Source organism: Cnephaeus nilssonii (assembly GCF_951640355.1).
Source record: "Cnephaeus nilssonii genome assembly, chromosome: 5".
NCBI lineage: Eukaryota > Metazoa > Chordata > Mammalia > Chiroptera > Vespertilionidae > Cnephaeus > Cnephaeus nilssonii.
Window position 1 is genome coordinate 15,020,093 of NC_137076.1, and position 25,028 is coordinate 15,045,120.

At 48.3% G+C, this 25,028-nt stretch overlaps 1 protein-coding gene across 7 annotated transcripts in view; it reads right to left on the reverse strand.

The window, feature by feature from the left end:
- Positions 1–6,773: 6,773 nt before the first annotated feature.
- The window catches only part of SLC39A14 (solute carrier family 39 member 14), a 54,179-nt gene continuing 35,924 nt past the window's right edge, over positions 6,774–25,028 (reverse strand). For 6 of the 7 annotated variants that reach the window (XM_079771319.1, XM_079771314.1, XM_079771315.1 and 3 more), the window contains 8 exons: positions 22,475–22,743; positions 20,195–20,381; positions 17,212–17,381; positions 14,865–14,987; positions 13,953–14,141; positions 13,620–13,827; positions 12,560–12,744; positions 6,774–9,715 (listed from right to left, as the gene is read on the reverse strand). In XM_079771319.1, coding sequence (XP_079627445.1) covers positions 9,569–9,715; positions 12,560–12,744; positions 13,620–13,827; positions 13,953–14,141; positions 14,865–14,987; positions 17,212–17,381; positions 20,195–20,381; positions 22,475–22,729 — 1,464 coding nt within the window. In that variant the 5' untranslated portion in view covers positions 22,730–22,743 and the 3' untranslated portion in view covers positions 6,774–9,568. Of the gene's footprint in view, positions 9,716–12,559; positions 12,745–13,619; positions 13,828–13,952; positions 14,142–14,864; positions 14,988–17,211; positions 17,382–19,248; positions 19,419–20,194; positions 20,382–22,474; positions 22,744–25,028 lie in introns of all 7 variants that reach the window. The other variant, XM_079771318.1, reaches the window with a different exon arrangement.

Consider the following 25,028-nt stretch of genomic DNA (forward strand, 5'->3'; position numbering starts at 1 on the left):
TTTTTTTTTCTTTTTTTGTTAATCCTTGACCAAGGATAATTTTTCCATTGATTTTTAGAGAGTGGGAGGAAGGGGGAGAAAGAGAGAGAAACATCGATGTGAGAAGGACACATGTATCTGGTGCCTCTTACATGTGCCCCAACCTGGGCCTGGGCTCGATCTGTAATCCAGGTATGTGCCCTCGACTGGGATTCGAACCCACAATCCTTTGGTGCAAGGGCCAATGCTCTACCACTAAGCCACACTAACCAGGGCTGCATTCATTCTTTCTTACTTTCAAAGGCACCAAACTTAAACTTTTCTAAGAACTTCCTTATTTAAACTTGCTTATTAAGACTGCCTTAACATTTCCAATGGGGAAAAATATCAGCTAAATCAAGGCAGTTTTCAAGCAAAAACATTTTTTAATATTTTTAATTTATTTTTTTAGAGAGAGAGGGAGAGAGGGTATATGTATATGTGTGAGAGAGAGAGAGACAGATAGACAGACATCATGAGAAACATCAATTGGCTGCCTCCTGCACACTCCCCACTGGGGATAGAGTCTGCAACTGGGAATCGAACCAGCGACCTCACTGTGCATGGGATGATACTCAACCAACTGAGCCACACCGGCCAGTGCATGCAAAATTTTAATGTATAAACCAAGGAGTGCAAAATAGTTTTCTATGAGGCTAAGTAGAGTATAACTAGGAAAATAGATTTGCACGAATAAATATAGCACACCCTAAATCCGAAGGAAAACAATGTTGAGATCTCTACTGTTTATATTTTATCTACCCTTTTAATTAGGATACATAATTGAAACATTTATACTGAAAAAGCAATTTAATTTTTTAAAATCAGTTTTTCCAGGAAAGAAAAATCTAGACTTAATCTCTCTTCTGCTCATGTGATTTTCAAAAGAAGGGGGCAGGGAGAACTTCATTTTGAAAACTACTACAAAATGTTTAAGGTGTGTGAATTTGGCAGCATATTTATTTTCGATAGAATACAACCAAACACTGGCCTTACATGAGCTTGTTTTATTAACCTCAAGAAGTTATACAGAATATGATCTGTATTCTGGGAGGATACAGATCAAAGAGACTTTTCCCTTCCTTACTGGGATGTATAATTAAAGACCTAATCCTTTATCGTAAGGGGAAAAGGTCTCCTTTATTGAATTAGTTGCTTTCCTTCCCCTTAAAATCCACAAGGTTAACATGTTTTGTAAAAAAAAAAAAAAATCATCTGCCAGACTTGGGTGTCATTCTTACATTTTAATGCATTTAAAGACAGCTAAGCAGCGAGCTTGCGGGCATTCAGAGTCCTACTACCTTGAGTACACTCTCTACTGCTCAGGCAGCCACGTGCACCAGGGGGCAACATGTAGGCCCAGCTCCAAGTCCAGTGTAGGCGGCAAACAGGACAACCTTATTGAAGACCTTGGCAGTTGTGGAAGGAAGATGGATGAATTCACCAATTCCCAGGTGGGCCTTCAGCTAGCAGGAGCCGCATAGTGATAGTAGACAGCAACAACCAATGTACCCAGTTTTATCCAGTGAGGGCCAATTCAAGTTCTACTTCGGGGTCCGAGGGCACTCACCTGGGCAGCTTCAGCACTCACAGGTGTGGCAGTGGACACCAGTGGAGACATTTTTGTGGCAGACAATACCATTGGGTCAGCATCCTTTTCCCTGAGGGCAAGTTCAAGACCAAGATTGGAGTGCAAAGTCTCCTGGGCCCCAAAGGAGTGAACCTAGACCTGGATGGACATACTGTGGTTAACAAGTCAACATGTCTTCACCTTCCAGCCCAATGACAGGCTGGTTGGCCATCTTGGGGGATTTAGGGGGCCCCTGATGGCTGGGCCTCATTTTGTGGTTGTGAATGACAAGAATGAGATTGCAGTGACGGGTTTACATAATCACTCACTGAAGATGTACAGTGCCAATAGCGTTCCCCTTCAAGTCTGGTTCCCATGGCAAGGGCAATGGGCAGTTGTGGCCTCCAGTGGGAACATCCTGTAGCTTACCTGGGCAACAGTCACATCTAGGTATCCAGGAGCCCTGGCTCCTTCCTGTCCTATGACCTCAGATGGCCACATGATGGTGGCCAATGCTGGGAACTTCTTTAAGACCTATGCTATCTCCAGTAGCTGCACAGGGGCCCTGCCTCGCGCATAGAGGGCCAGAGCTAGGGTGACTGGACAAGAGGGTGTGGCCAGAAGGTGAGCCAGACCTGGCATCAATAAACGTGGGCTGTGGACATCGGTGCACCGGTGCCTTCCTCTTCAGCATATCCCAAACCCAGGGTGCAACTTATTTTATTCTTGCTTTGGTGACTGGGTGGTCCTGGACTGTGGTCCCAAGGATGTGTACAGAGCTCCCCATTACACACCTCCTGTCCACTCAGTCTGCTCCCCACACCCAAGCCTGGAGCCAGGACAGCCTCTTACTCCAGGGCAAAAGCCCCTCTGGTTTCCCAGGTTAAATAAATGTGCTCACACAAAAAAGAACCAAATGCAGGATAATATATATTTTAAGAGTGCATTTTGCATTTAGAATTACTTCATCAAAATATTTGTCAGGTGCCTCCACTAGGAATTTCCTGATGGCTTTCTATTACATGTGTATCCTATATAATAAAAGGCTAATATGCAAATCAACCGAATGGCAGAACAACTGGTCGCTATGACATGCACTGACCACCAGGGGGCAGACATTGAACGCCATAGCTTCCCCCTGGTGGTCAGTGCTCTCCCAAAGGGGAAGCACCACTCAGCCAGAAGCCGAACTCACAGCTGGCGAGCGCAGCGGTGGTGGTGGGAGCCTCTCCTGTCTCTGAGGCAGCACTAAGGATATCCAACTGCTGGACATCCCCCAAGGGCTCCCGGACTGTGAGAGGGTGCAGGCCAGGCTGAGGGACACTCCTCCCCTCCAGTGCATGAATTTCATGCACCGGGCCTCTAGTTTATAAAAAAAAACTATATGGATTATTACTTAAATTTATTCTTAGGCAATCTCCATGTTCCAAAGATCTATAATCAAACCACAGACAGGAGGGGAGGGGGAATCCAGAGCCTAGTGGAAGAACTACTTCTGGTTTATAATTGCCAGAGTGAGAACACTTTGTGTTATTCCTAAACTATAATTGATGCTAGCATCCAGAATCCCACCCACTGCCAGGGTCAAAGATTGCTGTTATACAGGAAGGGTAGTCTGCCAACTCCCTTCATTTAAAATAAACCCTGAGTAGACATCTGGCAAGTAAGGGTTGTGATATTGGGAAGAAGAATGGTTTTTGGCTAGCAGCTCTAAACATTTAGCTAAGGGCTGATAAGGACCTATGATCTTTTCCAATCACCAATTTTTTCTACTTTAAATGCAATGCAATTCATTTTGTTCTAGGATGAAAGAAATTTACTTCTGCTGGGATTCGGACTTACCCTTCTTCAGAAATCTAGGTATTTCACACTAGATCACTGAGAGTACAAAAATCTTTTAAGATAGATGAGCATTTGTTTTCCCACAAATCAAAAGCCCTGTATCCACATTTGGTGTCTTTATTATTTCTTCTTAAAAAAGACTTTATTGATTTTAGAGAGAGGAAGGGAGAGGGATAGAGATAGAAACATCCAGCAGCTGCCTCCTGCACGCCCCCTACTAGGGATTGAGCCCACAACTGGAGCATGTGCCCTGACCGGAATCCAACCATGACCTCCAGATTCATGGGCCACCGCTCAACCATTGAACACACTGGCTGGGCTCTTTATTATTTCTTGAAATGGATTTTGCTCAAATCAGATCTAACATCACTGAATAGTAAAGAACAAGCAGAAGCAACACAATAGGTATTCACCTTCCACCAAAAAGGTCCTACATGGCTTAGCTGGGTAAGAGTATTATAAGGACACTAGTGATCCGGTGCACGAAATTCGTGCACATTAAAAGGGGATTAATTAGAGGAAATATTTTTTTTTTATGTAGTAGGTACTATCTCTTTTATTTTTATTTTTATTTTTTTTATTTTTTATTTTTTTAAAATTTCTTTATTGATTAAGGTGTCACATATTTGTCCTCATCCCTCCATTCCCATCCCACACCCCTCCCCATGGATGCCCCAACCCCCTGTTGAACTTAACCATTGGTTAGGCTCTTATGCATGCACACAAGACCTTTGGTTGATCTCTCCCTTCTCCCCCCACCCTCCCCTATCCTCCCTCTGAGGCCCGATAGTCCGATCGATGCCTCCTTGTTTCTGGTTCTGTTCTTGTTCATCAGTCCATGTTGTTCATCATTTCCCCTAGATGAGCGAAATCATGTGTCACTAGAGATATACTTATAAGAATTGAATGTGCGACGAGCAATAATAGTTATGCTGACAGGCAAATGAATCAGTCTGTAGTGAGTTTCTTTCTGGACCAACAGTTCTTTTGAGACCCAATATCAATGTCCACCAGTTCCTTATGAGTACATGTCGGCACTGAGCCCTCAGCTCTGGATGGTGGACAAATGGTGGTAATGCAGGTCCGACTCCCTCTGGTTTGGTCTCAGCCAGACCCAGGGGCACGGCTTCACCCGGATCCAGGGGCCCACGGCCTCACCCGGACCCGGGGCCAGGCTCACCCGGATCCAGGGGCCCACGGCCTCACCCGGACCCGGGGCCAGGCTCACCCGGATCCGGGGGCCCACGGCCTCACCCGGACCCGGGGAGAGGAAATATTTTAATATTGCTATGTGCCTTTCTCTATAATAGAAGTGTCAGAGATGAAAGAAAATTAGTAAAATGTATATGAAAACCTTCCTCCTGTCAGAGTCTGGGGCACACCACGGGACCCAGAGTCACGTCCCCACCCACCCACATGCACCTCAAAATCGCGTGAGACCCAGACCCAGCCGCCCCCCTCCCCTCCCCATTGGGCTAGATCCAGATCAGGCCAGTCCCACCCTTGTCAAGCCCTGCCAGGCAGGGGACGTAGCCTCAGGTCCCCTGGCCCGGTGCCAGGATGGGGGGCGTGGCCTGAGGTCCCCTAGCCCAGACCGGGGCAGGGGGCGTGCCTTGAGGTCCTCCGTCAAGCCCCGCCAGGTGGTGGACACGGCCTGAGATCCCCTGTCAAGCCCCGCTGGGTGGGGGGCACGGCCTGAGGTCCCCTGTCAAGCCCAGCCAGGCAGGGGGGCACAGCCTCAGGTTCCCTGGCCAGGTGCTGGGGTAGGGGGGGCGTGGCCTGAGGTCCCCTGGCCTGGCTCTGGGGCAGGGGGAGCAGCCTGAGGTCCCCCAGCCCAGCACCAAGACGGGAAGTACACCTTGAGGTCCCTCATCAAGCCCTGCCAGGCGGGGGGCGTGGCCTCAGGTCCCCTGGCCTGGCACTGGGGCAGGGGGTGCAGCCTAAGGTCCCCCAGCCTGATGCCAGGGTGGGGGGCGCAGCCTGAGGTGCCTTGTCAAGCCCCATGGGGGCGGGGGAGGGCGTAGCCTCAGGTCCCTGCTGATTGCTCGTTAAGGTTCCTTATGGGAACTTGGCCTCAGGCATATTTGTGATGGAGTGATGGTCAATTAGCATATTCCCTCTTTATTAGATAGGATGGCTTCGATCAAAGTCTTAAACTTCTTAATGACCTGTCTACTTTGCTTAGCTCTGTTCCACAATCAGCTCTCAAACCTGTTTCTAAGTAAAGGAGGACCAGGTAACAAGGCACAGGCAGAACCAACATCAGTGACAGGAAAACACAACAGAAACTGCTGCCAGTGGGACAGGAGCCCAGGCTCACACGCACGGAACATACAGGCATTCACTTGGTCTTTTCATTCATTCTGGGTGGCAGGCGCCGAAATCACAGAAAGAAACCAGATATAGCTTCACCCAGAAGGAACTTGGTGGGTAATCCAGTAATAGGTGGACTTAGCCTGGGAAGGCTCTCTAGAGGTGGCACAAGCCAAAGTACAGAGTGACTGTCATTCTGAACAGCAGGTTGTAGTCTACTATAGTAGCTAGTGGAACTTAAAAGACCAATATGAACCACTTCATCTATTACCCGAGTTTTGAAAAGTGGAAGGACTGCCCTGGCCAGTGTGGCTCCATTGGTTGGGCATCATCCCATGCATCAAAGGGTTGCTGGTTTGATTACTCATCAGGGCATATTCCAGGGTCTTGGGTTCGATCCCTGGTAGGGGGCATGCAGGAGGCACCTAATCTATGTTCTGCTCTCACATCGACGTTTCTTTCTCCCTTCCTCTCTCAGTGAAAAAACAATAAAAATATTTTTTAAAAACTGAGAGGACTCAGCAATAATAAGCATTGGGGAACCTGTACCATAGCATTAAGATCGCATCAATTCTTTTATCTTACTGCTCATTTTTAGTGTCAAACAAATTCCTGGTCCTATGACTAAAGATAAGTAAGAAAAGGTTTATAACTTAAGTGTTATGACAGGACTTATTCCTGTAAGATATACAGGAGATGTGGTTTACATGAACCAAATTACTACTCAAGTTTTAAATCGTAGATTTATAACAAGAGAAAAGTGAAATGGAAAGCTCTTTAGGAAACACCACAGTTCTATCATGCAACATCAGTGATGTCACAGGCCCATAAAAGATAAATTAATCATTTAAAATGAGCATGTTATGATATTTAAGATTCCTTCTAAAATCCCTTCTCCAAATGTAAGCTGGACCAATAAAACAAAGCTTTGAAGTCAAATGAGACACCATCGCCACCTTGTGTTTAACAGGCTCCATTGCACACACATTATTGCCAAAAAAAATCACACGTAGGGATTCAACAATTACAGAATATAGCTTTATTTATAGAATCTTACAAACAAAACATTTAAAATCCATAACTTAAGTTATTTTCTTTTCTAATTTATTGTCATAACTCCTGAGTTATTTTTAAAAATACTGTGATGGAACTGCAGAACTATAAAAGGAAATAGGAACAATAAAAACCTAACCGCTCTTGGAAAAATCAGACTTTTCGTTTTTAAGCAGATTTCCAGCATACTACCATGTGTTTGGAAGAAGACTTACTAAAAACAGGTTATATGATACCCAAACAGAGAGGCCTTTTTTAAAATCCAGGGTGAAGGATCAATGAAGGAAAGCCTCAAGTTGACACTAGACACAAAAGGCCTTTGGAGGCTAAGAAGGGAGGCAACCTGCATGGCAGGGCTAGGGTGAGAAGCGGCAGGACCCCTGGTCCCAGTTCACTGCTATTGTTAATAGGAGCTGGTCCATCCGGGGATAGAAGTAGATGACGTGAATGCCAGGGGTGCAAATGTCCTTAAAACTCACTACCCCTCAGACTTCTAATATATACAAATGCTTTCAAAACAGCAAATTCAACACAAGTCCAAAAGAAGTCGCCACATTTTCAACTCATGAGGCAGGTCTGTTGCCAATAGCAACATGCAATCAGTTGCACGCTTTGAGTGTTTTCTCCCTTTCTAAGCTCCGGCCAGGACTGGCCTCTGGACTAGTTACAGTTTAAAGAGAATTTCCCTTTGAGGCAGCTGTCTATGAAAGGAAGGTTCTTAAATTTGTTAAACACTATTTTTGAGCTCTTCTAAAACTAGGAACCCATTAACCCTAACTAATTTACTCCAAGAAGAATGGTATTTGTAAGGAATGATCTATAGGGAATGCTAAAATTATAAATTTAATACATCAGTGTGAATTGAGGAAAGCAAAATCTTAAGGTTTGAATGCTATTTTCTGCTAGCTCCTGAAAGCAACTTGAGAAAGATAAAACAGAAAAGACAAAGAATCAGTAACAATAACAATGATAACGTAAAGTTAGATTCCAACATTCAAGGAATTGGTTCTTTGGTAAAACTGGACCATAAACCTATCAGGAGACAGACCTGATATTTAATCTAGAATCTTGATAACTCTTTTCCTTCTTCTTTAGCCCATTCTCAAGTCAACAGGCCAGAGAAGGAGGAAAAACTTCTAAAGTATCACCGGCAGTTTTCCTACTCATGTTCTTTTCAAGAATATTCCTGGTTTGAGGGATGTTTTCAAAGAAGAAAAACAAACAAAACAAAATAGAGGCTGCTTTTAATTCCTGTATAATGGAAAGTTTTTCTGGGTAGTAGAGAAAAACTCCCAGGTGCTGGCAATGAACCAGCAATTGTCAGTCATGCACACCAGTCAGTTTGCGAACACAACCCCTGGGCTGCAACTGTGGGCACCACTAAGAAAGGCTTCTGGAGAGACTGGCTCCCCAAAGTGGCTAAAGAGTCTCACATTATCAATATGATAATAATAAATCAATTCACCTAGTGAACCTGGAGATTAGCTCCCCTTGAAGCCAGAGTTCTGAGAAGAGGGCTCCACAGTGCCAAGGCTCGCGGACAAGTCTACCAATCCATTTTCTGAAGAGAGCTAGAGCAATGAATATCAATACAGGACTCGCCCTTTCTTGTTTGGGGCGAGGGAGGGAGGGTGACCTAGACAGTGCCCGTTAAAACCCATTCACAGCGTACTCAACGGGCCCTCTGTTCTGCACACATCTGCAGAGCCCAACCAAAGTTCTGGACCTTACATCTCACAGTTCTACGATTCGTACTCTTATTCGTGCAATTAGCAAGTCCTAAACGGGGTCTGCACTGATTCCTCTCCGGTACCCTGATCGAAGTTGCACTCTGATTCCATAAGACATGTGGGCCAGGGGAGGAAAACTGTGCAGTCTCCCCTCTAACACCAGCATCGTGAATGTGCTCAGCATGTGCTTCTAGGGAGGCAGCTACGATGGGAGTGGGGAAGAGGAGGCGGAAATCACAGCAAACCAGTGGGTTTGTTGCAGGCCTTCCTTCTCCGCCCTTTGTTCTTACTAGAGTTACTCTGAAAGAAGGGGAGGTCCAGGTACCTGAACCCACACGTTAGCTCTGCTGGACGGCCAGGCAACACCAGGTGCAGCCACAAAATCAGCATTCCAGTGGGCACAAGCAGCTGTCCGAACAGGACGCACACCGGGGGTTCTCCTCCCCTCTCACTCAGGATGACCTCGCCTCCCTCCCGCCCTACTCCTGTCCCAACTTTCTGTTCTCTTTGAGAGAAGAGGCAACTGAACTGATTAAAAAACAGGAACTCCTGTCTCCTGTACCTTTTCTGTAAAAAAAAAAATAGGACTATATTCACTTAAAAATGGGTCATCTTGAGGTCCAGGATACACAGATTCATAGGCCCGAAACCCCAGATTCACTTCCTGATATTTCTAACCAGGTTATAACTGTTGCCTATGTTTTTGCATTGGGGCAAAAGATCCCAAATCTCTCAGCACTGGTTCAAAGAGAAAGGGGTCAGGGTAACCAGAGGAAAAAATGAGGCTTGTCGGCTAAGCTGCATTCAGGTTCCAGAGTCACTCTGAGAAGGAGGGAGAAGAAAGGAGAGAGGTGCCACCTGGAGACTATTACCAGGCAGCTTATTATTAATACAGAGCATTTAAAAAACAACTGACATTTACGTGGAGAAATATAGTCCGTGTCACAGTTTTTAACAGAACTGCCTCTCCCGAGGCGCTTCATGGATGCCGCGTCCGAGGGCTAAGGGGCCAACCGTCAGTTCCTTGGGTTCCTGCAGGGCCCTAGCCGATCTGGATCTGTCCTGAATACATGGTGAGGAGCAGCATGATGGCAAATCCAGTCAAGAGACCCAGGTTCTGGATGACAAAGGGGACCAGAATGCTGCCCTTCTTCTCATCCTCCAGGGCGACTTCATTCATCTCAGGGAACTGAGAAAGGAGGAAAAAAAACAAGAGAGCTGCAGTTCCATTCCTAACTTTGTACATCTAGGAGAATTCATTGCAATGTCAATATTATATCTAATAACTGTTATCATACTTACTCTATTAATATTGTTAATATAGTAATAATCCACCTAATAAAAGAGTAACATGCTAACTGACCGTACCTTTCTGATGCCCACCAGCCAATCAGGAGTGAGTATGCAAATCAACCCAACAAAGATGGCGGGTTAATTTGCATACGCAGGTGCCAAGTATCCGGGGGCGGGGCGGGACACAGGCATTCTGTCCCGCCCCCGGCCGCTCTGGGCCTCTGGGCAGCCGGAAAGGCGGCTCCGGCCAGAGCGAAGGCAGTGCTGGCAGCCAGGGAAAGGAAGGCCCATTCTGGCATGAATCTTCGTGCATCGGACTTCTAGTTAGTATATAACATGACTATTATAATAGCTATTATTAGTATGGGGTGAAAATTATATAATATATAATCCTATATAATAAAAGCCTAATATGCAAATTGTCCCCTCAACCAGGAGGCTGAACGGGAGGTCGACCACTCGCTATGACATGCGTTGACCACCAGGGCGCGGAACATGGCAGGCGTCAGCAATGTGGCACTGGTAGCAGGTGGCAATGGAGGCGCTGCAGGCCCTGATGGGCCCCAATGAGAGCAGGACCGAAGTGGGATGGTGGAGCAGGTGAGTGGGCGGCACCAGACCAAGGCGGGTGTGAGCCTGGCCCAGATCAATCGCCCCTCAGATGGTGACCAGCAGCAGCAGCAGGGGACGGGGCCACTGCCTGGCTCCCAGGTGGAGGGGGGGCATGCGGGGCCCCAGGGGCCCAGGTGCTGCCCAGGGCCCAGAGGTCAGCTGGGACCTGCCCTTCCACACCAGACGCTCGTGCTTCAATCGCGGCCAGGTCTAGGGACCGCACCTGTGCATGAATTTCATGCACCGGGCCTCTAGTTAAGATATAAAAATACACACACACACACACACACACACACACACACACACACACATATCAATTGGTTTACAAAGAAAATTAACAGTAATAGCCTCTAGAACTTGAATGTAATAGCCTTTTTCCAAGGCTATTACATTATAGCAGACCCTTGAAAATGGGGGTAACAGGTGCTGACCCTCGTGCATTTGAAAATTCACGAGTAACCTGACTCTCACAAAACTTATCTCTCCCTCAGTATCATAGGGGATTGATTCCAGGACCGCCCCCCCCCCCCACCACGGATACCAAGATCCGTGGACACTCAAGGCCACTATATAAAATGGCTTAGAACAAAGCATATAGTAGGCCCTCCACATCCATGGATTCCCAACTGCAGACTGAAAGCAGTATAGGTTTTTACTGGGGAAAAAAAAATCCATGTACGAATGGACCTGCACAGTTCAAATCCTTGTTTTTCAAGGGTCAACCATACTTTACAACTACTGAGGTAAAACAAAATAGGACACATGCATGTCGTCCTGGATGTGCTTAGGTGCTGGCTAAAAATAACTGCTTTGATAAAAATAAACTTTTTTATTGTGATCCTTAAAAACACTTGCAAAGATGTATTTTGCTATCAAAATGTTATTGTCACTTCTTAGGGAAACTGAGCGACTATGCAAGGGGCCAGAGATTGGAGCTATGACTCAAGGCCTCTCGCTGCTGGCCAGCAAGGCAGGCAACAAGGAGACCTTCCAATTCAAGTACTGCAAAAAAACCCTCACTGTGGGGAGGGCTCCCCATAAGAAAGGAGACTCTAAAATGTTTCCATGGCAAGGCTGGATCTTGGTGGTTTACTCTCATCATCTCTCAAAAATATTATTTTCAGCCCTGGCCAGTGTGACTCAATGGTTAGAGCACTGGCCCTCGCATCAAAGGAATATGGGTTCAATTCCTCGTCAAGGGCATATATCTGGCATAAGTTATTTGTTATAACATATAACATCTGTCAAGGCACGTGCAGGAGGCAACCAATTGATGTTTCTCTCTCTCTCGCCCCCTCTCTCCTTCCTTCCACTCTGTCTCAAATCCATGGAGAAATATTGTGGGGTGAGGATTAACAACAACAACGATTTATTTTCAAAGGCTATAGAAAACAATTCATGCAAATATGTTAAAGAAAATGACATGCCCACAAACAAGGTTAGTTATACAAAACATGTGACAAATCAGGTATTTCACTAGCAAACTCAAAACTACTTAAATTGCCACACCAGATGATAACAGGAACGGTACAATGTATACATCCAGACACTGCTGATAACGCTTTCCATTGACCTATATGTATCTATCCTATAATATTCCCATTTTCAAGGAAGGACCCTGGAGCTGAGTTTAGTAATCATTTTCTTTTTCTTTTTTAATTAAATATATTTTTATTGATATTTTACAGAGAGGAAGGGAAAGTGATAGTTAGAAACATCGATGAGAGAGAAACACAGATCAGCTGCCTCCTGCAAGCCTCCCACTGGGGATCAAGCCTGCAACCAAGGTACATGCCCTTGACCGGAATCGAACCCAAGACCCTTCAGTCTGCAGGCCGATGCTCTATCCACTGAGCCAAACCAATTAAAGCAGTAATCATTTTCTTTAAGGACATATGCTAATGGAAACAAGCTCTTCGTTCTTTAAAATCTTAAGTCCCTTTAAAAAGCATTGAATTGTACACCTGAAGTAGGTGAACTGTGTGGTAGGAGAATAATTCTTCCTTATATAAAGCTATCATAAGAAACTCCTAACTAATGTCTCCTTAGCTGTCCTCCCATCCAATGACTTCAATAACCCAGTCCAGCTTTTGTGATTTTCTCATGGTATAAACCAGGCAGGACTTACCATGTCAGCCAGAGAAATATACAAGAACATTCCTCCAGCCAGTGCGAAGATCCAGTTGGCAGAGAAGTGGCTGCCGGCCAGGATGCCAAAGGCCATACCCACGTAACAGCAGCAGGCAGAAAGGAAGTTGAAGAAGAGTGCTTGCTGGAGGCTCATGCCAGCATTGAGCAGGATGACGAAGTCTCCTAGGGTGGGAGGACAGGGGGGAGAGTGCTGCAGTCACTCCAGGAGGTGGGACCGAGAGCACGATGGACACAGACTGCTTAAAGTATGGATCAAGTCTGCGCGGAAATTAAGACAGCCCCAGACATGAGATGACAGGGACAAGAGGGAGGCACCTTCCCCTTCGTGTCCAGGAATTATCTCTGTTTGCAAAGCTGGCCATGTACGTCCCAGACAAGAGCCTGAAAATAATGCAAAATAGACAACCAACAAGCAACAGCCTCATTTCTCTCCTGATCGATGGTGAAACAGAGGAGCTTCCCTACTCAGAACCACAATGAATGGTATTTTTAGGAAACAGAATTGAGACTGAGGGAAGTTGAGTAATTTTCCCACAGTCACAAGCCAATAAATGGCAAAACCAGGACTTGACCTTGAGTCTCTGAGCCTCCAAAGTCCAGACTTTTTACATGCCCTCTGATAACACAAAGGGCCTCCACAAAACTCCCAGCTCATCTACCTTCTTCCAACCACCAGACTTCTAGTGTGCATCTCAGTCTCAGGGAGATTAATAGGATGTAACAAGTAACACATGCCAAGCACTTAGAATAGGGTGCGGCATGCAGAAAGTCCCTTTCACTACTTTCCCTGTTACCTTCATGATCAATCTATGAGGCAGGCACTGTTACCTACCCCAATGTATAGGTGAGGAAACTGAGCCACAGTAACTACTAATTCAACTGTTCAGAATTAGCGGTTAGATTTCACCTCGCATACAGAATGTATTAATCAATTATAACAAGTGTTTTGAAGTTGGGGAGGAGTCAGCCATAAGAAGGGTGCTCGTGCCAATCACGAGGCAGCCGAGTGGAATGGGGTTGGAGGCCTATGCACTCACCTAGCTCGTGTGGGAACTCCTCACAGAGAATGGCCACTGAGGTGCTGATGCCTTGGAAAACAGACACAGTGAAGGAGGCCCCAATGGCCAGGCCGTCGATGAAATTGTGGAGGCCATCGCTCAGGGTGATCATCCAGGCCAGAGTGCCAATATCAGAGTAGCGAATGCCTTTCAGCCAGTAACAGGCACTCTGGGAAGCTTGCAGGTCCTACAAGAAAGCCGGGCCCCACGGCCCCCAGGTCAGGGGCGGACGGTGGACCTTCAAGGTAGGCCTGCGTCATCAAGGCCATTATCCCTTAAAGGCCCCCACCCAGCGGCAGTTGACCCACTGACCTGGACAGACAGCGAGCCCACAATGACCTTCTCGTCCATCACGGGCACCTTGCCGTCCAGCTCGCCGCTGCAGTGCTGAGGAATCATGTGGTCCAGGTCCCCATTCTGCAGCTTTTCCGTCACCCCCTCCTCCTGGTCCTTCTTAGAGGGAAGCGCCTCGGAGGCATAATGGCTATGTCCGTGGTGATGCTAGAGGGACCACAAGGCGTGGTGAGGACGACACTCGCCAAGACCATAAAGCTTCCTGGGACCTGCTCTGAGTCAATGCTCCGAGCACTGGGAAGACCCCGTTCCCACCATCAGAACAATCACAAGCAGGCAACACCCAGAGAAACCCAGCATGTTAGAGCTGAACCGAGGTGAATGCAAGGGCCTGGCACAGGACAGGTATCAGAACAGTGACCGCAGGCCCCACTCATTCCAGAGGCAGCACTGCTCAGAATCTTGGAGCTTCTCCTTTGCAACGGCTAATTTTATTCCATTCTCTACTATTTGGGGAATAACTACATAGCAGGCACTAAAGGCATCTTTCTGGATCTATACTGTAATAATCAGCCTTATTTCTCTGGGGTCATACTTCATACACAGTGCATGTCCATTTCCGGCCCCTCCTTCGTCTCCTAAAGGTATAAAAGGATGTGCAGGAAATCATTTAGAATAAAGCAGAGGGAATAAACTACTGCCTAGTAAAAGGCACACAGGCCAGATCTGGTTTCTGGTCTGCCCGTGCCACCTGCTATCATCCTCATGAGGCGAAATGGGGTGTCCACTCATGAAACTTGTGGGCTCTGCTCCCACCTCCCCACCCCAGGCCGCTGCAGTGGTGCCGAGGACCCGCCACCGCGACACACAGCATTTCGGAGACAGACGCTGGCCCCGGGAGCACCTCTTTTACCAACAACTGGGCCTCACCTCGTTTTTCTGCTTAAGGAGCATTTTCAAGATCTTCTCTGTGAAAAAGAAAAGATAGAAACCCCCAAACACCACTGCAGACTTGGAGACGTAATGATCCTTCAGAGGGTCGAAACCAAAGGCCTGTGGACCCAAACGAAGACAGTAAGTTTAAGAAAATAAGCACTCTCCACTGGTCCCCTCTCATCTCTTACCTACTCCCCTGGTTGTGTGAAGGGAGACGCGCGCACTGGGACAGCTGGCATCTATCCATCCCTCTCCAGCGGAAGCTAATTCCTGATGTTTCCCGACTGTCCCGTCATCAGGCCTCCTAGGTTCTCTCTAGCTTACTTTCTGATGCAAAAGACAGATCATCTTCAGAACGGTACTGTCAGGCAGAACAGCCTGGAGACAGTTTTCTGCTTTTAATGAGGGCTCCTACCCCCATTTCTCCATTTGCTAGACTCTGCCGGTAAATCCCATATTTAAAGAGAAGACATTTGGCCGAAACCGGTTTGGCTCAATGGATAGAGCGTTGGTCTGCGGACTGAAAGGTCCCAGGTTCGATTCCGGTCAAGGGCATGTACATTGGCTGCGGGCACATCCCTGGTGGGGACTGTGCAGGAGGCAGCTGGTCGATGATTCTCTCTCATCGATGTTTCTGGCTCTCTATCCCTCTCCCTTCCTCTCTGTGAAAAATCAATAAAATGTAACAAAACAAAGAAAAAAAAGTAAAGAGAAGACATTTGTGTTCACTTTCACCGCTACCTCATGTCCCTGCATGATCTGCCCGTAAACACAAAGGGAGGTGGTGTAATTACACTTTCTAAAATGGGAAATCCACTCCCCAGTTAAATAGCAAGGATTGCGGCAGCTTCCCGACCACAGACCTCCCAGCGACCACAAGGCCGAGAAGGCAGACTGTGTTGCTGCACGTGTCAAATTTTGGGGTTCTGTTTTGAGTTCTTTCTGGAAACGCTACTTATTTTGGGGGGTGGAATCCATTGGGGAGTAGACCGGAGTAGAAATCAAGAGAATTCCTTTCTCAAGGATGCCCCTGGCCTACAGCGGGGCCTTGGGAAAGAGTCGGGTGACCGGCTCCTCAGTTTTCTGACAGGAAACGGCCCCATTAAGGGAATAAATTCCCTCCTTCTCATGAAGAGGAGAATAAACTCCAGCCTTTTCATGAATGGGTCCAAGATAAAAATGATCGTAAGTACCAGGAACTCTGGGCTGCCTAAATGGTAGCTGTTTTTCTTTCTGCTTTTAAGGAAAATGCAATCTCTACCCAGTTATTAGTTTTCTAAGCGACATAAAGGTCAAGTTCTAGAGTGGAAAGAACACATATGGATCAACTTTCCAGGACAGTTAAATCATCTTAGGGAAAGTGGAATAAAAAGAGGCAATAACGTTCCCCACGGAAGCCAGGACGCTGGCAGAGGACAGAGCACGGCTCCAGGAGCCACGAGCCTGACTTCTCGGTCTGGGTCAGATTCCTCAGCTGGTAAACGAGAAAGACATTACTCGTTCTCTAGATATTCCAGAGTTTATCTAAGGATCAACTGAGAAAACACAGAACCACATCTCGGAAAACAAAACGTTAGGAGAAGCATGTGGCGTCATCTCCGTGCCCCCCCTCGGCCCTGCCCAGGCCTGTCAGACCACCAGGGGTGAAATGCCTGTGCTGCCGTCAGCAGCGGGTCTACTGCCGATGACTCCCAACCAGATGAGGCTTCTCCGGGGCCGCTGCCAAACCCACCGAGTCTGAGCTCCCTGCTCCTCTGTGGAGGGTCTTCTCACTAACCTGGGCCCAGGGGCAAAGGCGCCTTCAATGCACGTGACACCAGACTTTCTATTTGGATTACTACCTTTGCCTCAAAATGCCCTACGGAGGACGGATCTTTTTATTGTGACCTATGGATTCTGTTTGTTTGTTGTGTGCCAGAGCCATAAATTAGGAGCTGTAAGTGATCTAACTACACTACATCTTTTCACCAACAGTTAGCACTTCCGAGGCATCAGGAATCTGACAAATATTAAGTCACATGACCCTCCTGACATCATCATCAAGTCGGATAGATGCCAGCTGTCCCATTGTTTTCCCCATTTCACATAATGAGGGAATAAGACAGAGGCGAAGTGACTTGCCAGAAGTCACACGACTTGTCAATAGTGAAGCTGGATTGGGAGCCAGCTCTTAAACCCGTGCTGCATTGCCTCCCCTAGCTCTGGCCCAGCCTTAGCTTCACCTTCCTGAAAGAAAGCACCTCCTTTCTCTGCCTTCCATCGAACCGGAGGGTCCTCCCACGGTGCCCGCTGTCCCCAGGAGACAGTGTGCTCCTGGGTGAGGGGCCCTGGCTCGCCATACCTCAGGGATGAGCTGGAAGAGGGCGTTGGAGTAGAGGGTGCCAATCGCCAGAGCGATGAAGTAGAGCAGCAGCCTCTTGTAAAAGGTCTTCTTCATGACGGGCACCACAACGGCCCCCAGGAGGGAGCAGAGGGAGATGATGGTCACGCAGAGGAGACCATACCCCCACACTGCCATGGGGGGAGAGCCAGGCCCACCCAGGACAGGGAGAAGGGCGAGCACCCCATGGCGTGACAATACCATTTAGGGGGGAAAAGGTGGAGGGAGTGGGGCAGCAACAAGGAAGGTTTTGGTGGATATTAAAAGGCAACAAGAAGAAAAATCAGAGAGACAAGTAGGGAGGGAGAGAGAAATAGAAAATTTGTTAGTGATTCAAGTCTGATGAAATTTCCTTCAATTAATTCAGAAGAAGAGGAATTCAAGATGGCCTTGGAACTCTGTGGCCCCTGTCCCCACTGTCTTTGCAGGTCGCTCCTGCCAGCTGGTGTGACTGGCACAGGGGGTTGCCACCTCGGCATACAGCCATGGTATGTGCAGGTCCACCCAGAAGCTGCCATGGCAGACACTGGACCCAAGGCTCTTTTTAATAGGAAACAAGAGCATCTGGAAAGAAACTGATGGCCGTGCTACCACCACATTGCTTTGTGTACCCAACCCATACTGCATGGGCATGGGCACCAACCCCGGGCACAAGATACAACCCAGCGCAGGGCCGAGCAATGGAGACGGGTAAGGCCCAATGCCCGTGAATTCCAGATTCTTAACTTCTCAAGATGTGTTTGTTTGTTTGTTTTCCTTTGCTTTGAAAGGGCTCCAGTGTGGAGAACAGAGTTCCAAGATCACCCTGCACAGCAAATATTTCCTCTACCATTTCCCAGCGTCACACACTCCAGCGTGGACAAAACTGGGCCAGGATGAGGCACTCCCGTGAGCCACAGGGCTGGAGTGTGTACAATTACTCTATTTCCATTCAACAGGTAACCAGGCATTTCATGAACATAATTATTAAAAAATTAATAAATTTGATTTCTGGAGCTGAAAAAAATAGCCCAAGATGAGGCCTCCCCTGTGAAGTGCTTCATGGGAATTGTGAGACAAAACTGAGATGGTTTAACTTAAACCAGACTTTCCTCCCATTGTTAAGAAGGAACAGATAAGGTCTGGGCACCGCATTTGGTACGTCTTCTGGCTGAGAGTCTTCTGAATGAGAAAGGCTGGGCGGCCCCTGACACAGGTTCTTTAAGAAAGACCATCCCCAAAGGAGGTCCCCGCATAATCACCTCCCCTGCCTGTCCCTGCCTGAGCTGACAAGGGGGGCAGGCTGTCAACCTGGGTCTTATTTCTTTTAGCTCCTCAGTGGTCACAATTAAAAAACAAAATTAAACATTTCCAAACAGTCAAGTAAGGGCACCAGGAAGTCAGTCCGATCAGGAGAAAGTCAAGATGCAAGGCAGGAAGGAGGAGGGCCCCTCCTCCTTTATCTTGTAATTTTCATCTCGTTCGTTTTGGTGGAAAGCCTTTGTTCTATGTTTGGCTCTCTGCTACAAATTGTGGCCTGCTTAAAAAAAAAAAAAAAAGGATTGCTCACCTTTTAGGCCAGTTCTACTTATTAGCTGGTAACCTCTTACTTCTGCCTCATTCCAGATGGATCATCTCTTGGTGGCCACCCCTGAGCACTGTGAGGGCCTCTACTTAGAACAGAGCACCCAGGACAGGGATGGAGACCACCCTGCGACTGGGCTTAGGAAAGGCACTGAGGCAGGAGGCCGAGACCCCCGAGAGGAGGGCAAACGCTAAGAGCCTTGCACCTGACATCACCTGAGGGGGCCAGAGTACACCTGGGTGCCCCAGGAATGAGAGAAGGCCCTTGAGATCCAAAGTCAGACTCATTTGTGTCCCTTGATGTGACGGAGAAGTTAATTTGTCAGGGGGCAGCTGTCAGGTGCCTTGGAGCACAGGGCGGGGGCAGGATGTGGGGTGGGGCCGGCTCGGCGGACGCCCAGGGCAAGAGGACGCGCACGTTCTGTTCTACTGCACCTCTGGGATGAGCTGGAAGAGCGCGTTAGAGAACAGCGTTCCAATGGACAGGGCGATGAAGTAAGTGAGCACACGGCTGAAAAACGCTTTCTCCATGCAGGGCAGGACGAGGGCTCCCAGGAGAGAGGCCAGGTTAATCAGTGAAACACTGAGGAAACCAAAGCCCCACACTGTGGAGGAACAAGAACAGATGAGGGCCTCCATTACTGAGAGTGGGTGCTCCAGCTGCCTGGGCGGCCCCCCCGGGATCCAGCTGTGGTCAGGGCACACAGAAATGCACCAACCCAGCAGTAGGGATTTGCCGAGTCCGCCTCTTGCTGGGTGCTGCAGAGAAGCCTAAACAAATCCTGTACAGTTGCTGTCCAGAAGCAGCTTACCTTTTAGATGGAGGCAGGTGAAAACATGAAGGCCTAAGCGTTTAAGAACGATAGTGGGAAACAATGAGGCATGACACAGGGGCCTGTCCTGGGTATCAGTGTGGGCAGCACACACCAGCATGACGGCATTTCAGAAGGACTATCTGGGCCTGCGGGAGCCATGTGCACTCACAGACCATGGTGAGTCCCCTGAGGTTGGAGCAGGGGTCCTGGGCAGGGGCGGGAGAAGGATGGAACGGGCTGACGACAGACCTTGTAAGGTCTGAAATGCCAAATGAAAAGCCAAGGTGTTGGCCCCCTTGTAGTTTCATGAAAACTAAAGTGGCAAAGTGGCCATAAAAAGCGATCCATAGTTGGGCTGGTCCAAAGAGCCCAACACTAAACATTGCACTGGCCACACTGGCCCATCTGACCACACGCAAGGATACCAGTATAACCGTCACTCTAATGCACCCCTCCTGGTGTCGATAAGCTGCTCACCAGTTACACACTGAGCAAGCAGCACTACTGACCAGCAGAGGTCCACGTGAAGACAAGCATGGGGGCCAGGCCGTCCTGTCCCAGCTCACCTTCCACTGTGCTCGGCCTCCCCTCCTCCGTCTGCTCGTTCTCCTCGTTCTCCTGGTTCTCCGAGGAGCAGGCCCGGGAGTCCAACTGCTGGAGGATGGTGGGGCAGAAGTCTTGGAACTCGCTCTGCCCGATCCGCGACTGGCTGCTGAGGTTGTGGGCAGCAAAGAGGGCTCCAGAACTGAAGCACTGAAACACAGGCGAGGGGCAGAGAGCCTTAGCACCAGTCAGACCTTGCTCCAGGCAGTGACCGACTCAGCCTTCCAAGAAAGAACTGTCCAAGTATCACTGATTCTGTAAGACTAATCTACAGGGGTGGGAGCAAGGTGGTCCTTCAACTAGAAAAACGGGTAAGTTATCTTAGAGATCAGCCATCGGGTTTATACATGTACATGCCCCACCTACAACATCTGTAAGGGCCGCCCAGAGGTTCTGGAAGAAACTGAATTCCAATCATTCTTACCGGGATGTGCTTTCTAGAAAACATGAGCCTATTTGCACACCTTAAGACACAGATTCAACCAGATAGCAAATCTGGCTGCACATCACAATAGCCCAGGGAACTATCCTATTACAATGCAGATTCCAGATACTTCTCCAGGTCTATGGGGGGGGGGGGGGGGGGCGGCAGTAGTCAGCATCCATTGGACATTAACCCTCCATCCCCTTGGGAGGCAGCAGGGGAGTTGTTCTCACACACTGTTCCTATGAAACACGGCCGTTTTCCTTCTAATTATACTTCATACATGTCAGTCTTTATCTGAGTTTGGATTTACGTGGGTCTACCTCTAGAATCAGCCTTCTGGGTGTGTGGACAAGGGGGTTTCTGGGCCTTCAAAGCTGAGGATTCCACTGACCCCAAGACACTGCTGCTGTGCCGGGAAGCCTCTGGGGTCAGGCTGCATCAGCCCCTATGGCAGCCTCCCCACCAACTCAGACACTCACCACGGCCCTGCGGTTCTGTGTCCCGGCCACAGGGGCCCCTGATCTCTCCTTCAAGGCGAAGTTCCAGGACACCTCACCTCAAACCTGCCGGGACTGTTCTAGCGAACACTCACCTCCCGGTCTCATTTTTTAATCCTACAAGGACTGTCCAATCCACAGCATTGAATGCTTCACGTCAATATCAGCTAACTTTGTTCTCACTGGCCGAGTTCCCCATCTTGACACTAAACCCCCTAAACATGACTCATTTTGTTAGGGGCAGGAGGGAGAGATAGAATAGTGGGGACTAGCTATAGTTGTAAGAAATATTAATCATGTTCTGTTAACCATGGTTTGTTCTGATTAAAGAAAGCACATTCTGACCTGGCTGGAGGTTTTATGCCCCTGGTCCTGGGAGTTAACCTTGCACTCATTCTCCTTGCCTATCATCATGGAAAGATTAACAACCCTGCTGCCAAGAGAAACAAGGGAGTCCCGGAGGTGCCCGCCCTTTGCAAGCCCCAAACCCCCGCCCCCACCCCAGCTGCTTTCCCTGTGATCTGTAACCGTTATACCCATTCTTATTCCCTTTGCCTACTTCCCCGTGTAATCTTGTCCTCCTACCCATAATAAGCAGCTGGCTTATGGGGGTAGGAGGGTAGAGAAGATTTTTGTGGATGGTCTACTGCTCTCCCGTGCTGGCTGCTTAACTGGCTCAAGTAGTGACAGGCAGTCTGGACCCATTCGTTGTCCGGTTTCAATTTTTCTCTATTTCTCCCAACACTCAGCAGAGGAAACAAAATAGATAGAAAGCAACTGCTGGCTGACTTCTACCTGGCTGCCTCAAATAGCCTTAGCTTCAGATTAGCCAAGATGATACGGGAGAAAGAACAGAGAGCCAGAAGCCAAAGACCTGGGCCTTAGTCCCGGTCCCTCCAGGATTTCACTATGGGACCCTCAGTGTTCTGTCCCGCAGAATAAAGATTTTCCATCTGCACCTAGAGGTGCCGCGAGGCTCAACTAGGAGAGAGGATGAAGGGCTTTGTAATCTACAAACTCTGTTGGAAATGCTGGCTGTCTTGGGAGCTCCAGCAGTGCTGGGTGATCCCAGTGCAGCTGCAAGGAAGAGTCTGGAGGGCTGAGAACCCCACTTCCCACTACCCTTTGGGAATGGCTTCAAAACACCCATGCAGGTGGGAAGGCAGCGCAGCTGGAGATTCAGACGTGCTGACCCAGGTGATGGGAAGAGCTGGCTTCTGCTGTGTCATCAAGGCTTGCCTACCCCAAGCCCCTGCTCCAGCGCCTGACTGGACTGTGAGCCCCGAGAGCAGAGTGCTGAGCAGAGCCGGGAGCCTTACCGTGGACAGGTTCCTCTGTCCCTGAAGGGGCTGGGTGACATTGGCCTGGCCCACTCCCACCACCAGGTGGTTGAGCAGGGCCTTTAGCTGCTGCAGGGTGAGGCTGTCACCCTCCCCATAGCGATGCATGAGGTCCTGCAGGAAAGAGGCTGCACTGATGGCTGGCGTCTCCGTGGACACAGCATGAGTTTTAGGAGCAGCTGTCCATAAGCTGAGTAGGGTCAGCAGGAAGCAGCTAGGGTGTAGTAGCTTCATGGTGATGAGTAAACCTGCAAGAGCAAAAAGGCAGATGAGGGTGAGGCTTAAAAAACCTACCTCTCAGCCCCAGCCAGGTAGCTCAGTTAGAGCGTCATCCTGATATGCCAAGGTTGTGGGTTGGATCCCCGTTGAAGGCACATACCAAAATCAATCAATTAATGCATAAATAAGTGGAACAACAAACTGATGTTTCTCTCTGTTCCTCCCTCCCCTATCCCCCTCTAGAGTCAATAAATACAATTTTAAAGTCCTTATCTTTTAAAGATACAGAAATAATCATGGATTAAATAATATCTGGGATTTGCTTCCAAATAATTAAGGAGGAGTACTGGCATGGGAGTACAGATGAGACAAGATGGGACATGAGTTGGTCATTGCTGAACCTGAGTGATGTGTAGATGGCAATTCATTATACTATTCAGTCTACTTTTGTATATGTTTGAAATTCTCCAAAACAAAAACCTAAAAAATTAATACAAGTAAAATAGGAAAAAAACCAGACTGGGAAAAATATACACCATCAATAATGACAAAGGTTTATTTCTATCCTACCTAAATTAGGGTACAAACATGGAAAATATGTAGTCTCTCTGGTTTATTAAGAGTACAAATGGAGCCCTAACCAGTTTGGCTCAGTGGATAGAGCGTCGGCCTGCGGACTGAAGGGTCCTAGGTTCAATTCCAGTCAAGGGCATGTACCTTGGTTGCGGGCACATCCCCAGTGGGGAGTGTGCAGGAGGCAGCTGATCGATGTTTCTCTCTCATCGATGTTTCTGACTCTCTATCCCTCTCCCTTCTTCTCTGTAAAAAATCAATAAAATATATATATTTTTAAAAAGAGTACAAATGGAAAAGATGGATAATGCTACTGCTACTTATTAAAATAGCAACACAGATTTTTTTTAAAAAAAATATATAAAACCAAATGTTAGTGAGGTTGAACAACCAAAGAAGATGCAGCTGGTGGCTATATAAATAATGTGAATCTTGAAAAGCTATGATAATAGAAGATTTTAAATCCTCTGAATCTGTAATTCTACTTGTAGAATTTACAGCCACAGAAGCAATTCAAAAACAAAAAGACTACAGGCAGAAAGATGCGTTAGGGTGAAATTTAAGGTTAAGAAGAGCAATTATGTAATAGAGTTAAGAACTGAGAAGGAACAAAGAAAAATGAAAGCTTTAAGACAGTAGGACAGAAAAAATGCTTTTGGGCTAAAAAGATGGCGACCGGCAGGAAGGTAGGGAGAGAGAGAGTGTGAGTGAGGAACCCATAGAGGAGAGTGTAGATGTGTGTGGTGTGTGTGTGTGTATGAGATAGGGTCAGTTAGATTCTGCAGGTCTTCCTAGGGGCTCCCGAACAGGGCAGCCCTAGACGGCGGAGCCCCGCGCACAAAGCGGACACTTCTCGGCGGCTGGTGCGGACGCAGAGACCACGCCATCTTGGGAAACAGAGCTGCCCGAGACTCGGATCCTGGCTTCTGACACAAACCAGGACCCTGCAGCCACTGGGGACAGAGAACTGCTATCACAGCTTCAGACAAACAAACAAGAATCCAGACTTCCCGGCAGATTTCCGTGAGTCAAAGAGCCTATCCCCCTCCTCGCAGGCGCTGATAGCGCCATAGTAACTGATAGACCCGCCCCTCCCCCAAGCTGCTGAGCGCCCACAGGCGTGCGGAAAGCGCCATAGGAACTGATAGACGCGCCCCTCGCCCAAGCTGCTCACAGGCGCGCGCACAGACAGCGTCATAGTAACTGAGAGACCCGCCCCTGGCCCAAGCTGCCGAGCTTTGCGCAGGGACGCACTCCCTCTTAGGGAATTTGGCGCGCGCTCGCGCACGGGACAGAAGCAGCTCCCCGTCGGGGAAATCTGTCAGTGCGCACAGAGGGCTCCCCTTCGGGGAATTTGGGGGAATTTGGCTCGCGGGGCACAGCTCCCCCTTCGGAGATTCTTAAAAGTGTGCACAGAGGGGCTTCCCTTTGGGGAATTTGGCGCGCAGGACGGACTCCGCCCCCCTTCTGGGACTTTGGGAGAGTGCACTGAGCCGGCTCACCTTCAGGTTTTTAAGAATGTGCGCTCTAGCCGGTTTGGCTCAGTAGAGAGAGCACACACAGGACGCAGCCCCACTTCAGGGAATTTGGCACGCCGGACACAGCTGCCTGGGATCCCTGACTCACAGCGCATTCACACTAAGAGCCAGCGACCCCAATTGTTGGTGCGTGCACACACAGGGACCCTGATTCTCAACGAGAAACCGCACAAGGCAACAGAGACTTTGACACTCGAGTCTTG